Here is a 15487-nt window from a genome sequence, read left to right on the forward strand (position 1 = left end):
AGATCGCTGGCGGTACGTGAAACGCAGTGGTTTGTGTTATAAATGTTTGGTGTCGCATCACGATCGACAACACTGTCCGGCGCCTATGTGTAACGTAAATGACTGTAATCAAGAGCATCACCGTTTATTACATTTCGTACCGAGTGAAAGACAAAGTGATAACGATAACAACGGTGCGGTAGTGAACAAAAACGAAACACAAACAGACTCTCAAATGGTGGCGCATACGAACGGGAACTCCGGTTGTAATGTTTACCTAAAAGTCGTGCCTATAAACATTCACGGGCCCAGCGGTGTAATTAGTACAAGTGCTCTGCTCGACGACGGCTCCACTGTCACACTGATAAGCTACGATCTAGCCAGGCGAGTGGGGTGCGCGGACGCCGCGAGTGCATGCGTGTGCGTGGCGCGTGGAACAATACTGAACTAGTGTGCGAAACTCACCTGGTCGACTTAACTTTGTCTAACCGGGAAGGACATTTGTTTACAATTAGTGCACGCAGTGTTGACGAACTTAATTTACCGACACAAAACACGAACGTTGTTAACTGTAAGAAATTCGAACATTTAACGAAACTCCAAGATCGTTTGTGCAGCGGGCAATTAAAGCCTGAAATTTTAATTGGGCAAGACAATTACCACTTACTTGTGCCCTTGGAAGTGGTTACCGGTACCCCTCAAGAGCCGTGTGCCACCCGCACGCCGCTCGGCTGGTGCTTGCACGGGAAGGCGCCTGCGCAGGTGGCGCACTCGTCACACGTGACTATGTTCATCGCTAACAACTCCTACGAAGACAGCCGCTTGCTACAGGAAATTCATGAAGAAGTTCAACGATCGTTTACATTCGACTCCTTGGGCGTTGGAACTAAGCCTCGACCAAATTACGACGAGGAACGTGCCCTGGAACTGCTGGAACGAACTTCTACACTTGTGAACGGCAGGTGGCATGTCGGGCTTCCCTGGAAGGATGAAAATTGCAAAATGCCCGACTCCTTTCCTTATGCATTGTCGCGACTGAAGGCAGTGGAACGGAAGATGGAAAAATGTAGTCAATACGCCGAGCGATACAGAGACCGTGTGCAGCACTTGTTTCACAACGACTACGCTCAAGTGCTGACCAATACCGAAGTTACCGACCGAACTTGGTATTTATCCCACTTCGGCGTTGATAACCCGAATAAAAAGAAATTGCGACTTGTTTACGACGCGGCGGCCAAAACAAACGGCGTGTCGCTTAATGACTACCTACTAAAGGGACCAGACCTACTTAAGTCACTATTTGGAATAATGCTAAGGTTTCGAGAACATAGAATAGCAGTCACCGGCGATATAAAAGATATGTTCCTGCGAATAAAGATAAGAAACGAGGACCAAAACGCACTGCGATTTTTATACAGAAGTAATCCCAATGAACCTGTGAAAACCTACGTCATGACCTCTCTTATATTTGGAGCTAACTGCTCGCCATTTATCGCCCAGCACATAAAAAACAAGAATGCTCAACGCTTTGAGAGTACCTATCCAGCCGCATGCGAAGCTATATATAATAATCATTATATGGACGATTATATACATAGTTTACCTAACGAGAAAATAGCCATTCAATCAATACGAGAAATAAAAATGATACATCAGCAAGGAGGCTTTGAGGTACGTAACTGGACGTGCAATAGTAAACAAGTACTCGAGACTATTCCAAAAGAAGATCTTGGCGAGGCGGCCGTAAGGTTCAATATAGGAGAACAATATGGAAGCGAAAGAACCCTCGGTTTAATTTGGTATCCACATGAAGACGCCCTGGGCTTCGACGTTTCATTCAAGAAAATTCCAGAAAATTTAATAAATGGAACCCAGCGGCCTACCAAGAGAGACATGTTACGAGTAGTGATGTCAATTTTCGACGTTTACGGATTTTTAGCACCGTTCACGATAAATGGAAAAATTATATTACAAGAATGCTGGCAAAGAAATATCGAGTGGGACGATACAATACCGGATACAATTTACGACAAGTGGTGTAAATGGATAAAATGTTTGAAAGAATTAAATAATATACGCCTGCCTAGATACTACCATGAGGCGGCCGCTAAGGGAGCGAGCGAGTCGGTAACAGAACCGGTCGTCAGTCAGACTAATACGCCGCCGCTGTGCGCTGCGCCCGCGCCGCCTGCACCGGGACAGTTTACATCACAATTAATGACCGACGCGAGCTATACTAACCTGGAGTTACACGTGTTTTGCGACGCTTCACTCCAAAACAATGTGCACAGTTGCCTACTGGCGCTGGAAAAATAACGCGCAAGTGAATAAAGCGTTCATAGCCAGTAAATGTCGAGTAGCGCCGAATAAAACTACCACAATACCGCGCCTCGAGCTGCAAGCAGCTGTTTTAGCCGCCCGCTTAGCTGAAACGATATTAAAAGAGCATAAACTACAAGCGGAGCGCAAAATATTCTGGACCGACTCAAGTACAGTGTTGCACTGGATTAGAAATAACTGTCGCACATATAAGCCATACATAGCCAATCGCCTGGGTGAAATAGATGAACTGACACGCAGCAGTGAGTGGAGATACGTTCCGACGAAACGAAACATTGCCGATGTGGGCACGAGAGAAACGTATGACATTTCTATCCTGCAAAATGAGTGGCTATATGGACCGGACTTCCTGCTCAGTGATGAACCGACCTGGCCACAGGATGTACTGGAACCTGAAATAAATAAAAATAATTTAGAACTCGTATGTATAATGAAAAAAGAAGAAATTTACTTACCTGTACCGGACCCTGCTAGATTTTCGTCCTGGTTACGCTTACTTAGATCTACGCATATGGTACTTACCTTTATAAACCGGTGTAGAAAACTTACCGGTGACGTCACGGGAACTAATATGGACTACGCTGAGAATTTGTTGTTGAGGCACTCGCAGACTCAGACCTTTGGACAAGAAGTGAGTAATTTAAAACTTGGTAAAAATATACAAAGAGATAGTAAAATACTTACCTTGTCACCGTTCCTCGACGAACACGGAGTCATGCGTGCAGGGGGCCGCATCGACGCGGCAGAGCACGTTGCGCCTGCAATGAAGCGACCAGCTATCCTGGACGGCCGAGACCACACGGCTCGACTAATTGTCAAGTTTTACCACGCTAGCGCCGCGCACGGAAACCAGGAATTGGTAGTAAATAACCTGAAACAGAAATACTGGATTACTAGAATACGACCTACAGTGAAAAATGTCGTATCTAAATGTATGATATGTCGTATAAAAAAATGTAAACCTGAAATACCTAGAATGGGAAACTTACCGAATGCTAGAATGGCTCATCATCAGCGTCCCTTTTCCTTTTGTGGCGTTGATTTATTCGGTCCCATGCAAGTAACGATTGGACGGCGTCGTGAGAAAAGATATGGCGTCTTGTTTACATGTTTAACTGTACGAGCCATTCATTTGGAAACAGTAGGATCACTCACGTCAGACTCATTCATTATGGCTCTTCGCCGCATGGCTGCGAGACGAGGCTGGCCGCAGCAAATCTTTTCGGACAATGGTACTAACCTGAGAGGGGCCGACGCCGAGCTTAAGCGATCAGTGCAAGACTTAGATGAGAAGACACTTCAAGACGAAGCCATGAACCATGGAACTAAATGGACGTTTATTCCCGCTGCTAGCCCTCATTGGGGAGGGGCGTGGGAGAGACTGATTTCCAGTGTGAAGACTTCACTGAAAGTTATATTGAAAGAGCGAGCACCTAAAGAGGAAACATTAAACACTTTGCTCGCCGAAGTTGAAAACATTGTTAACAGCCGACCTTTGACCCATGTCTCTGTAGAGCCGAACAGCAGTGAAACACTAACACCTAATCATTTCCTCGTGGGGTCTTCATCTAACTTACCTCAAATTGGTGTATACGATGGTTCTGAGATATATTTGAGGAAGCAGTGGCGAATATCTCAACTGCTTGCTAATCAGTATTGGAAACGATGGGTAAAAGAGATCCTACCTGACCTGATACCACGGAGAAAGTGGCACACAGAGACGAGGCCCTTACAAGAGGGAGACCTTGTGCTGCTAGCAGACCCTGACGGACCCCGAAATGTGTGGCCACGGGGAGTCATACAAAAGGTCATGCCTGGAAGAGATGGCAGAGTCAGAATGGTACAGGTAAAAACCAAGACTGGTTTACTTACCCGATCTGCCACACGCGTCGCTCGTCTACCTATTGAGAATGAGTGCTGCTAAGGCAGCACTGGGGTGGGGCATGTGAGCGACGTAACAACCATTTTTTATTTATTTAAATTTTGTTAATTGTAGCTGTCAACGTCAAAGCGAGGGGACCCGCGGGGGGCGGGTTCGAGTCCGGGGCGCGGTATGCCTTTTGCTTACCGCCGATGCAAATGTCAGTGTCGATAACAGCTTTTGCCTACACCGCACGTCCTCTCAGCTTAGCAAAATCTTTTGTACCCTCTTTTGATATTTTAATAAAAAATATCCCAAAAACTCGCCCATTTTTCGGGGTAAAAGCCCTGCCCTCCACAAAAGGATTTTTCGAAATTCCCACGTGATAGGAAATAAATGGGATTTATATTTTCACTTCGAAATGGCCCTCTTTCAGTAACTATAATTATTAGAAACTTAAAATTTAGCATGCAAGTAGGTAAATAAAAGCTAAAAATTTCAGGATTTTACGAAATTCCCACGGGATAGTGAATAAATAGGATTTGTATTTTCACTTTTAATTAATGACCCTATTTCCGTAACTATAATTATTAGAGACTTCAAATTTGGTAAACAAGTAGGTAATACTAACAGCTAAAAACTATTTTCTGGATTCATCAAAATTCCCACGGGATAGGGAATAAAATGGGATTTATATTTTCACTGCAAAATGGCCCTATTTGCGTAACTATAATTAATAGAAACTTCAAATTAGGCATGCAGGTAAGTAAAAACTGTCTCAAAGATTTTCCGAATATCCCACGGGATAAAACGAATAAAGAGGATTTTTATATACTTACCAACTGAATTAGAAAACGCATAAACTAAACCAATAAAACTGGGGACTGGAGATTTGGCAAACTGATGTAAATCTGGTAACAATTATTTAGCAGTGACATCCTACTCATTTTGGTGAGGATCGTCTCCGTAGAAGGGAACTCCTCAAAAGTTGATGGCACACGCAAAAGACTTTACATGATTGTTAAATTTCAATGACAATGCGTTTATATGATATTTATATGATGCTGCAGCCAGGGTCGTCTGCTGATGACGGAACTCCTCAAGGGCTGATAGCATAGATACGAAATTTTACATGTACGTTCAACGAGCTAACACAATTACTTTGCCCATCCGCGACCTTTATGATACTTTTGTGCCCATGCAATGTGTGTTCATGCAGTTCCTCCACCTCCATACTGTAAGAACACACAAATCACACAAATCCATCTATCACTACCACCACTTTACACTGACGCTTTTCGAACTCAAACAGAGCTCATCTTCAGAGCAACACAATCGTTCAGCATGCTACGGTGTGAAATTTGGCATAGATGGACCTAAAGTAATGCAAAGGTGCACTAGGGCAAAGATTTGAGAAATAGAAAGAATAGGAAAAATATCTCAACTTTGTTTTTTTCTTTGTTTGTTGGGGGTCATCTCTGAAACTATTGAGCTGATTTAACCCTTAACCGCCTACGTGCGGTCTCTCAAACCTTAGCAGATTTAAAAATGATAATATTCGATGCAATCGCGGCGCACAAACTTCTAGTGACCTTGTACCTTTTCGGGGGTCAATCAATGGCCACCATGTGGTCGACACGTTTGGATGTGTATTCCTTTGAATTAAGTGAGCATAATACTGGCGACAACCGTCTCAGAGACCGTAGGTAGGTGGTTGCGTAATATTCTTACGTGTTCTCCCAGACCGAACGCAGGTGGTTGTGTGTTTTATTTGTTAATATTTTTATTATAATTGAAAAATATAAATTTTAATTTTTTAGTAAAACATGCTAAAATTTGTAGCACAGCCACAAAATGTGTTTAAAATAAGTGACATCATTGAATGCAAGAGACTAATTTGTCTCGAATGTTCGAAAAATTATTATCGATTGCCGACAAAATGGTTGTTTTGAGGGTTTCCAATTTTATAAAATAAAATGTTCCTGTAAAATTAAATCAGTTGAATAACTTGGTTGATCATTCAATTTGATGAAACTTTAATAATAATCTTTATATTATGTTCCTATATTTAGAGGTCTCATATCCCTTTCGGGTAAGTAATTTTACAGTAAAGATAGGAGAAGTACTGAAATGTGTTAAGTTTATAAAAAAATCTATTGATTTATTTTGTAATGTTTATTGCAAATAAATAGCATAGACTGTTACAATTTTATTAATTACATTTTTAATAAATTTAAACTAAATTTCTATAATTATTGCATATCCTTTAAAACTAGTGGTCTCCTAGACCGCTCATAGGTGGTTGTGTTTCTGAAACAGGACGTAGGTAGTTAAGGGTTAAATAATTCTTTTATCAATAGAAAGATACACTATCCCTGATTGACATTAGACTTCTTACTTTAAGAAAAATTGCAAACTTTCCGCAGAATAAAAATAAGTTTCAATTTTGAGGCACATTTTCAAAATTATTTCAATAAAAGAAAGCTAATCTGAAAGTGTCTCTAATCGACAATTAAGAATATTAAAATAGATCATAACAGTAATTCATGTCCCGCGGGAACTTTACAATTTCTCGGGATATAATCCTATATCGTGTATGAAGTCGTGGGCAAAAGAAACGCGTAGTATGTACTTTAACGTTTTGTAAAATTCCAACCCTGAATCAGCTAAGCAGGGTTTCAAAGTTGGTAAGAATCATAATTAATTACGTATGTAGGTCGATTTTTGTATTACAAAATTTGCAACATCTGTATAAAATAAAATCTGTCCGTATTTGTTTGTATTTCCATACAAATTAAATTAATCAAAACACGAAAAAATTATCGCAGAAAGTAAATGTATGTTATTCCAAATTTAACGCGAGCGAAGCCGCGGGCTAAAGCTAGTTATTAGAATAATTCTTTTCTCCCCACTCTGATATCTTGTCTCTGGGGACGCGCCATCGCATCTTCCGAGGAGAAGAGAACTGCTAGACGCTAAGCTGATGATTTCGTGTATGACGCTCGCACTTTCTTAATTAAGGTCTGTTTTACATTATAATTGTAGGATTCTATGTGGGATGAGTCGTCGTGAATGAAATACCAGTCTTTAACTTTAATATGCTGTTATTGTTATTGCCCTGGTACCTGCCCTTTTCTTCAACTCCATTCCACGAGAACGCCCCGCCACAATTTTCATTTACGACTAACGAATCCATCTGATTTCCCTCGAAACCCGAAGGTTTTTCTAATAGCTCAAGGATTGTAAATAATTAAAAAAGTTGAACGAAAAACTTATTTTTAACAAATAACATTTATTGAACCAAATTTTTAATAATAATAATAATAATAAATTCATTTATTTCGGGCATCTTGGCCGTACAATAAATACCTTACAGACTAACATACATTATAATCAATAATATAAAAACACAATAGGTAATAATAACAAAAATATAAGAATTATAAAATAGTAATAATTTTAAGCTATAACATGCTAACTAGATTTATGTTAAGATATCAATTGACTGATTGATTATAATTAATGATAAAGTATTTTACCTACACTAATTATTGATTTATACAAAAATAGATAATAAACTACACCTAAATACCTAATAGTAGACAGTCTACTACTAGTCTGGCAAGTATAACTTGTCACGCGTGAAAACTCTCTTCTAGTTAAATAAAACTGCAGACATACATTAACATGGCATTATTATTTTTCAAGTAAGAATTACTTACAAATTAATCTCGTGTTTCTTCCACTCCCGCCAAGAGAGCTCTGCGTTGACAGTTCTCTCATGTAGTTAATATAAGCAACTTATTAAAACAAATATGCAATTAATTATTTTTGTAATAATATCACCGATGTGGAAATTAAAGAAATATTAAATTAACTTCATTCCTTTTACATTATTGTCAAAATAACCAGTATTTCATTTATTAACTTTATTGTGAGAAAAATATTGGAACGTATGAACATAAATTCATGACATACTTACTGGTTTACAAAGGTTACTTAAAACTACTGAGTATTCTATTTAATCTAACACGAGCAATGTGCAATGTTGAAATTTGTTCTGACATGATTCAAATGACAGATGGCAAACTGATGGAACTAGAGTCCCTCCTAGTCCCTCCTACTGTTACTGTTACACAAACTATCGATACTTTTACTTTTGCATGTACATACCTACCTAGTGCAAAAAGTGGCAATAGCATTATTTGTTGGTTTAAACGTTACGCTATCGAACTGAAAGTCATATTTGAATTTAAAAATATAATTTATTCAACACTTGGTGTCACTTTCCGACTCTGACGAACAATCTTGCAAATTATTAATAATTAGTTCGTTTATTTTACTGCTTTTATTTTTACCGATAATCCTCACCTCTAGCAATGAGGGTTTTCACAGAGGCGAAATATCGTTAGATGGCGTTAGTATCGTGAGGTCCGTTTGACGTTTGACGTTGGTTCGTGATTGGTTAAATAACTAAATGAGCCAATCGCAAGCAACCGTCAAACGGACCTCCGATACTAACTCCATCTAGCAATATTTCACCTGTGAAAACCCTCCTGGCGGCCTATTATTTACGGCGTTTATTAAATAAAGTAAGTAAAATAATAGTGCTTACGTAGTAACTTAACATATTGTTAGCAAATTTTAATTCAAATATTTTTTCAAGAATTATATCTCTGCTGGAAAAAATAAAAAATTAGTTACCGCGACACAAAGTTACATAATCATCATGTGTCATTTCAATCATCTTGGAACAAATAAAGTAAGTATAATCTGTTTTGCCAACCTAAAAAACCACCCAGACAAGCAAATTAAATTCAAGCAACATTTATAAGATCATCTCGCATCAGCAGATAGGTATGTATGTACACTCGAGTTCATAAGCTTGTGAGCAAAAATTTGATCAAAAATATCTGAATACGTCTAAGTATTGTTAACGGGGTAAAAGCGTGTTCAGATGTTTTTGCTCACAAGTTGATGAACTACTGGGTAGGTACTAATGGGTTTGATACTTTGATTACAAATAAGTATCGATCGAGCCTTCAGAATTTTGCTGTAGCGCTTAGGTTCATTATTTCTGTATTTCACATTGTTATAACTAACATAAAGAATAGCGAAGTGCTCATAGCAACAGTTCAAAACTTAAAAAAAATGAGGAAAATAAAGTACTTATTTCATTTCCGATCGCAATTATATCAAAAACACATCTACCAAAGTTCGTTTAAGTATTCTAACTCAGCACTAATTTCCTTCCATTCCTTATACGATTTAATGTAGGTAAAAGTTGACACTTGTTTGACACAATTTACTAAAATATTTCCAAAAATTACCTAATTCTAATCTGTAAATAATAAAAATAAGTATAACAAGTATTTATTCTATTCATTCACAGGGTTACCAGTGTAAAGATGATGGTTTTTGTTTTGCTAAAAAATGTGTTGCTATTCCTAGCAACTTAGTGATTAATACGGTGTGGATTTGGCGAGCGCTTTATCACAGTTTGCTTCATTGAGGTTTGTGGTTCATAAATTGCTTTATTAATTTTGCACAAAAACAAATAAACCACACAATAAGACAGTCACTATATTATACTATCGAAGCTTTTATAAAACATCATTAAAATCGCAAACTTTAACGTAAACCTTAGATGAATGATTGGTCTCGCGCGCTCGCTCGACTTGATACCGCGCTAACTAAAAACAAAACGTTCGTGAATGCGGCAACTCAATATTGTAGTGTGCGTAAGAAAGGTGTAAGACAATTTGCAAGGATGCTAGTGTGCGTGACGAATTGTGTTGCCAGCTGCTCCACTGTTACCCGAATTATTGGGAAAATAAATTATTCTGTGGTCTATTAAGTTACTGGTTACAAAATGTATCTTGGGAAATACTTAGAAATTAAGAAGTAATTAAGAGTGAATGTATTAATATGTTTGTGTCTAGGTTAGGCGTAGGTTTCTTCTTTAAAAAAATGGTAGGTATGATGTAGGTATATCAATGATCAGGCTTCACTTTTAATTAAAAAATATATATATTTATGGACATTCAATATTTACAAATTATTACTGAAAATTCATGGACTGAGTCACCAACTAAGAAGTTTTGCGTACTTAACACGTTGCACCTATAGTTAAACCTAATATAATGTACAGGTTAATGAAGACTAAAATAAAAATAATTGTTTACAAAATATACATACATAGGTACATGCATACATACATACTTACATACATACGCTTGAAAAACATAACCCTCTTTCGGGCAGTCGGGTAAAAAGTTAACATTTCAGGAAAATGGGTAGAAATACGAAAAAAAATTTTTTTGGTTTCCCGTAATACCTAAGTAAATCAGCCGATCGGGCTTTTGACTGGGAAGACGAAAAACATTTTTAATTTTAAGACACATTCACCCCTTAATTAAATAGTGTCGGGTAACAATTTATACACCTTCAGTGTATAATATCACAAAGATAAACATTAAATAATATAGAACTAGGTTATGTATATATAATAATTACGTTAGATACTTAAATAAAATAAGTTATTAAAATTTAACATCATTTAATGATGATAACAATAAAATTCAATTTATTAAAATCTCAACCACTGGCGTTTAGGGTTCATGTTATTTTATTTTGTAATTTCGAAATTATACGATGTTTACTGATGGTATGTGATCCCAGTGTCCTTCTTATTTCTTGTAGTATTATTTTGAAACAGTTTCACTGCGAAAACTGGCATCTACTTCGGTTTATGACCAAAATTTAACAAAAATTCGGGACATGCACTTTACGCACAGTTTGCAACGCGACTGACTCGCCTCGGGCTCAGGTACGCCGATTTCGGCGTACTATTTGTTGCCGCATTTGACAAGTACGCCGGCGGTATCTAGTCGAGCGAGCGCGCGAGACTAATCATTCATCTAAGAGGTAAATATTCAAACGACATAGCTACCCGTTGCTAGGCTTGCCGTGGCTCGCCTTAGCAACGGCTAATAACGCCTAGCAACCAAAAAACGCTGAAAAAAACACGTTTCTTGTATGACGACCCCCTTTAATTTGTAACTTTATTTTATTTTTAGTATTTGTTGTTATAGCGGCCACAGTAATACATAATCTGTGAAAATTTCAAGTGTCTAACTTTTACGGCTTCAGAGATAGAGCCCTGTGACAGACGGACAGACAGACAGACAGACAGACAGACAGACAGACAGACAAAGACAGACAGACATATTTATGGGAATTACTAGTTCTATTTTGATGATCATGAGTGAATGAGTGAGTGAGTGTCATAAATGCGAAACTTTGCTTTCGCTTAACTTCGGAACTAAATGACCTACAGACTTGAAATTTTGGATTTTAAGTATGTGATTATAGCTTACTAGATGACAAAAATTTCTGCGTTCTGGTTTTATCCAGAGGTTCTCAAATAGGGGCCTGAAAATGCGGCGAAATGGTTCCAGTTATATCTTTTAATATTAGAAATAATCTTGCGAATAAAAGATCAGCACAACTTTGACATGACTTTTATATATAACGTTTCCTTGACATAGAACAGAAAAAGACAAACCATAGACAAACATAAATCGAAACAAACCTATTAGCACAATAAAATAATCTAACACTCCTCCTCGATTATAAATGTAATGATTTAAAATCTGAACATTTACAATCGCACTATAACGGCTGCAAAGTAAATAACATAAAATGTATAGCATCCGCTAAAGTAATAAAACTGTAAAAGAAATAGTGTCTATCATTAACACATTAATTATACTAGCTCCTCCTTAATTTGGAACGCATATCTTATAAAAGTAATAAGAAATATTATATATTAACTAGTGTACAGACAACAAATTCCTGTTATGAGTAAATTTTTCTGCAGACAATATCTTAGTAAACATATCAGCTGCATTATTATATGAGTCGACATGGTATAAAGCAATGGTTTTATTTCTAATTAAATCTTTGACAAAGTGATATTTAATATCAATATGCTTTGCACGTTTGCTATTTTCATAGCTATTTGACATGGCAATAGCTCCCATGTGTCTACATAAACTATAGGTATCAAACACTCACCAAAGTCTCTCGCTAGTCCTTTGATGTTTATTACCTCACTGCACGTAGTTGCCAGTGCTATATATTCTGCTTCGGCTGTAGAAAAGCGCGACGCTATTCTGTTTCCGTGAAAACCATCCAATGACATTTCCACAATACATTATCACACATCCACTCATACTTTTCCTGTCTATTTTCTGACTTGCCCAATCGGCATCTGAGTAGGCTTCGATAGTGTAACTGTCAGTATCTTTCTTGTAGTTCATTCCATAATCTTTGGTTTGTTTCATATATCTCAGAATCCTTTTCGCTTGTTTCCAGCATTCAATATTCGGTTTATCTAAAAATTGACTTAAGTAGGATACTGCATAACTGATATCCGGCCTTGACACTGTTGCTAAAAACATTAAGCTCCCAATTATTTCTCTGTACGGAACATCTATTACTTCAGTTGTTTCTGTTATTTGTATATCCTTTTCCATAGGTGTCTTAACTCATTGCATTCAGTCATATTAAATTTCTCTAACATTTTTTCTATTTGTTTGCTTTGATTTATTTTCATTCCATTTTCATCTCTAGTAATTTCCATTCCAAGAAATTTGTTAATCATTCCCAAGTCTTTTGCATTAAATTCTTGAAATAACATCATCTTTACTTTCTTTTATTTCTTCCTCTTCTCCTGTCAGCAGTATGTCATCGACAAATACTAAAAACCATACTTTGCTGTTATAATATAAGCAAAAATCATGTTGAGACCTTTTTAGTCCACGTTGTTTAATAAGAAATCATTAAGCCGTTCATTCCAGCATTTTGGACTTTCTTTCAATCCGTATAAGCTTTTTAACTTCAATATTTTATTCTTCTCAACCTTTACTCCTTTCGGTACTTTTATATATCTTCATTTTCCAACACTCCATTCAAAAAAGCTGTAGGTATATCTAATTGACATATACCATAATTCTTTCTTACTGCATGTGCTAACAGCATTCTAATTGTATTCATCCTTGCTACGGTGAATAATTGTTTCCGAAATAGCTCTCCTTTTGCTGAAAACCTTTTGCTACTAATCTAGCCTTCTTTAGTCCGTTTTCTTTAGTCCTAAACACCCATTTCGTATCAATTGCCTTTTTGCCTTTAGCTTCTACTGCTTCCCAGGTTTGTAATTTTCTAGTGAATTAATTTCTTTTGTATTGCTTCTTCCCATTCTTTGTCTTTAATCGCTTCTTCATAAACTACAGGATCTTCTGAACTTATTAAACAGTATGCCATGTAAACTTCATAGTCATTCAAATGTTTTGGTTTATTTATTTTTCTTCCTGACCTTGTATTATCAATCATATCATTTGAACATAAATGAAATATGTCTTCTTCTGTTGTAGTCTTAATTTCACTTCCATTATTTGCTTCATCATTACGTCTGTTTATATTTTCATTATTTGTCTCGATTCCAATATTTTCATTTTCATTCTCATTTACTGATGTTTTTCCATTATTTATTTCGACTTCTTCTTCTTCATCATCATTATTTATATACGTAAGAACTTAGTCTGTGTTACTTCTGTCTTTTCATTTTTGTATACAATTTCGTTTTCATTAAATTTTACATCTGTAGATATAATTACTTTATTCGCTGTTGGATCATATAGTCTATATCCCGAGCCAGAGTATCCAACCATTATTAACTTCTTAGCTCTTGGCTCTAACTTTCTTGGTTTAGGTAATGTGACAGCCCATGCTTGGCTGCCGGAAAACTCTCAGTTTTGACAAGTTATTATGACCATGCCATAACATTAATGGTGTTTTTCCATTTAATGCTGCAGTCGGACTTCTATTTATCTCATATGCAGATGTCATTACTGCTTCGCTCCATAATTCTTTTGGTAATTTAGTCTCAATTAGTTTTGTTCTCACTTTATTTAATATTGTACGGTTCATTCTCTCTGAAGTTCCATTTTGCTGGGGCGTGTAGGGAGTTGTATATTCTATTTGTATGCCCTTATTTGTACAGTAATTTTTAAAGTTGTTTGAATTAAATTCGCCCCCATTATCTAGTCTTAATCTTTTTGATTTTAGTCCGAATTGTGTTCTTATAAGCTTTATGTAGTTTATTATATTGCTTTCAGCTTCATCTTTAGTTTTCAGTAAACGTACCACAAGGTAATGTGAATAGTCATCAATAAGTACTTGAAAGTATTTAAAGCCATATATGCTAGTTGGTTCTATCGGTCCACATATGTCGGAATGTATTAAATCTCCAATTGTTTACTGTTGCTTTCTGATAATAGAAGCTTCTCCTTGTGCTTTTCCTTCAATACAGGTATCGCATATCTTCTCTGGTACAGGTAAGTTTAAAAGTTTCAAATCATTGTAGTTTATATGACCAAGTCTTTTGTGCCATATATCGCTGTTGCTGTTTGCAATATGAGCTTCTTCAATATTCAAGTCAAGTTTCAGTGTGTACAAGTTATTACTTTTATTACCTTTAATACATATGTTTTCTTTCCGTATTAAAACATTGTTGTTAGTAAATGTGATGTTAAAACCTTTTTCTGTTAGCTTGTTAATGGATAATAAATTATGTCGCAATCCATCTACTAGTAATACTTCAATTTCAATTTGTAATGGTCGTGAACATTGGTAATCAACTGTTAAGATGCCTTTTCTTCGAGCAATCAGGACCTGTCCATTTGCTATTTGTATTTTTAGTGGTGTTGATAGTTCTGTTATATTAGTTATATATTTTTCACATTCTTTCTTTACCATATGGTTTGTTGCACCTGAATCTAATATGAAATTATCTGGGCCCATAACCTTTTAATATTAGAAATAATCTTGCGAATAAAAGATCAGCACAACTTTGACATGACTTTTATATATAACGTTTCCTTGACATAGAACAGAAAAAGACAAACCATAGACAAACATAAATCGAAACAAACCTATTAGCACAATAAAATAATCTAACAATATCCCTACTCAATTATTATTACCTAAAAAAATATATTTAAAGAATGTTTTCCCACATAAATACTTTATCCAGGTTGTTTGGCAAAGATAAGCATATTTGAATATAAATAAAAAAAATCTAAATTTAGTCACTAGTTATGAAGAGTACAATGTTTATGTACAGTCAAGGAATCTGAATCACGTACCAAGGTGGAACCTTTTCATAACCAATTTCGCTATGATTTATTTGACAGATGTATGGGATGTCAACATGACATTAGTAGCACAAAGGTTCCACCCTGG

General features: G+C 36.5%; 2 protein-coding genes across 2 annotated transcripts in view; both read left to right on the forward strand.

The window, feature by feature from the left end:
• Positions 1-392: 392 nt before the first annotated feature.
• On the forward strand, positions 393-2295 carry LOC141441985 (uncharacterized). The gene has a single exon (XM_074106870.1). The coding sequence runs from the start codon at positions 394-396 to the stop codon at positions 2293-2295; it is 1902 nt and encodes a 633-aa protein (XP_073962971.1). The 5' UTR covers position 393.
• A 1195-nt stretch (positions 2296-3490) lies between these two features.
• The window catches only part of LOC141441986 (uncharacterized), a 20470-nt gene continuing 8473 nt past the window's right edge, over positions 3491-15487 (forward strand). The window contains exons 1-2 of the mRNA XM_074106871.1: positions 3491-4165; positions 14556-14580. Coding sequence (XP_073962972.1) covers positions 3491-4165; positions 14556-14580 — 700 coding nt within the window. The remainder of the gene's footprint in view (positions 4166-14555; positions 14581-15487) is intronic.

The sequence above is a fragment of the Choristoneura fumiferana genome, chromosome 24 (assembly GCF_025370935.1).
Source record: "Choristoneura fumiferana chromosome 24, NRCan_CFum_1, whole genome shotgun sequence".
NCBI classification, from domain to species: domain Eukaryota; kingdom Metazoa; phylum Arthropoda; class Insecta; order Lepidoptera; family Tortricidae; genus Choristoneura; species Choristoneura fumiferana.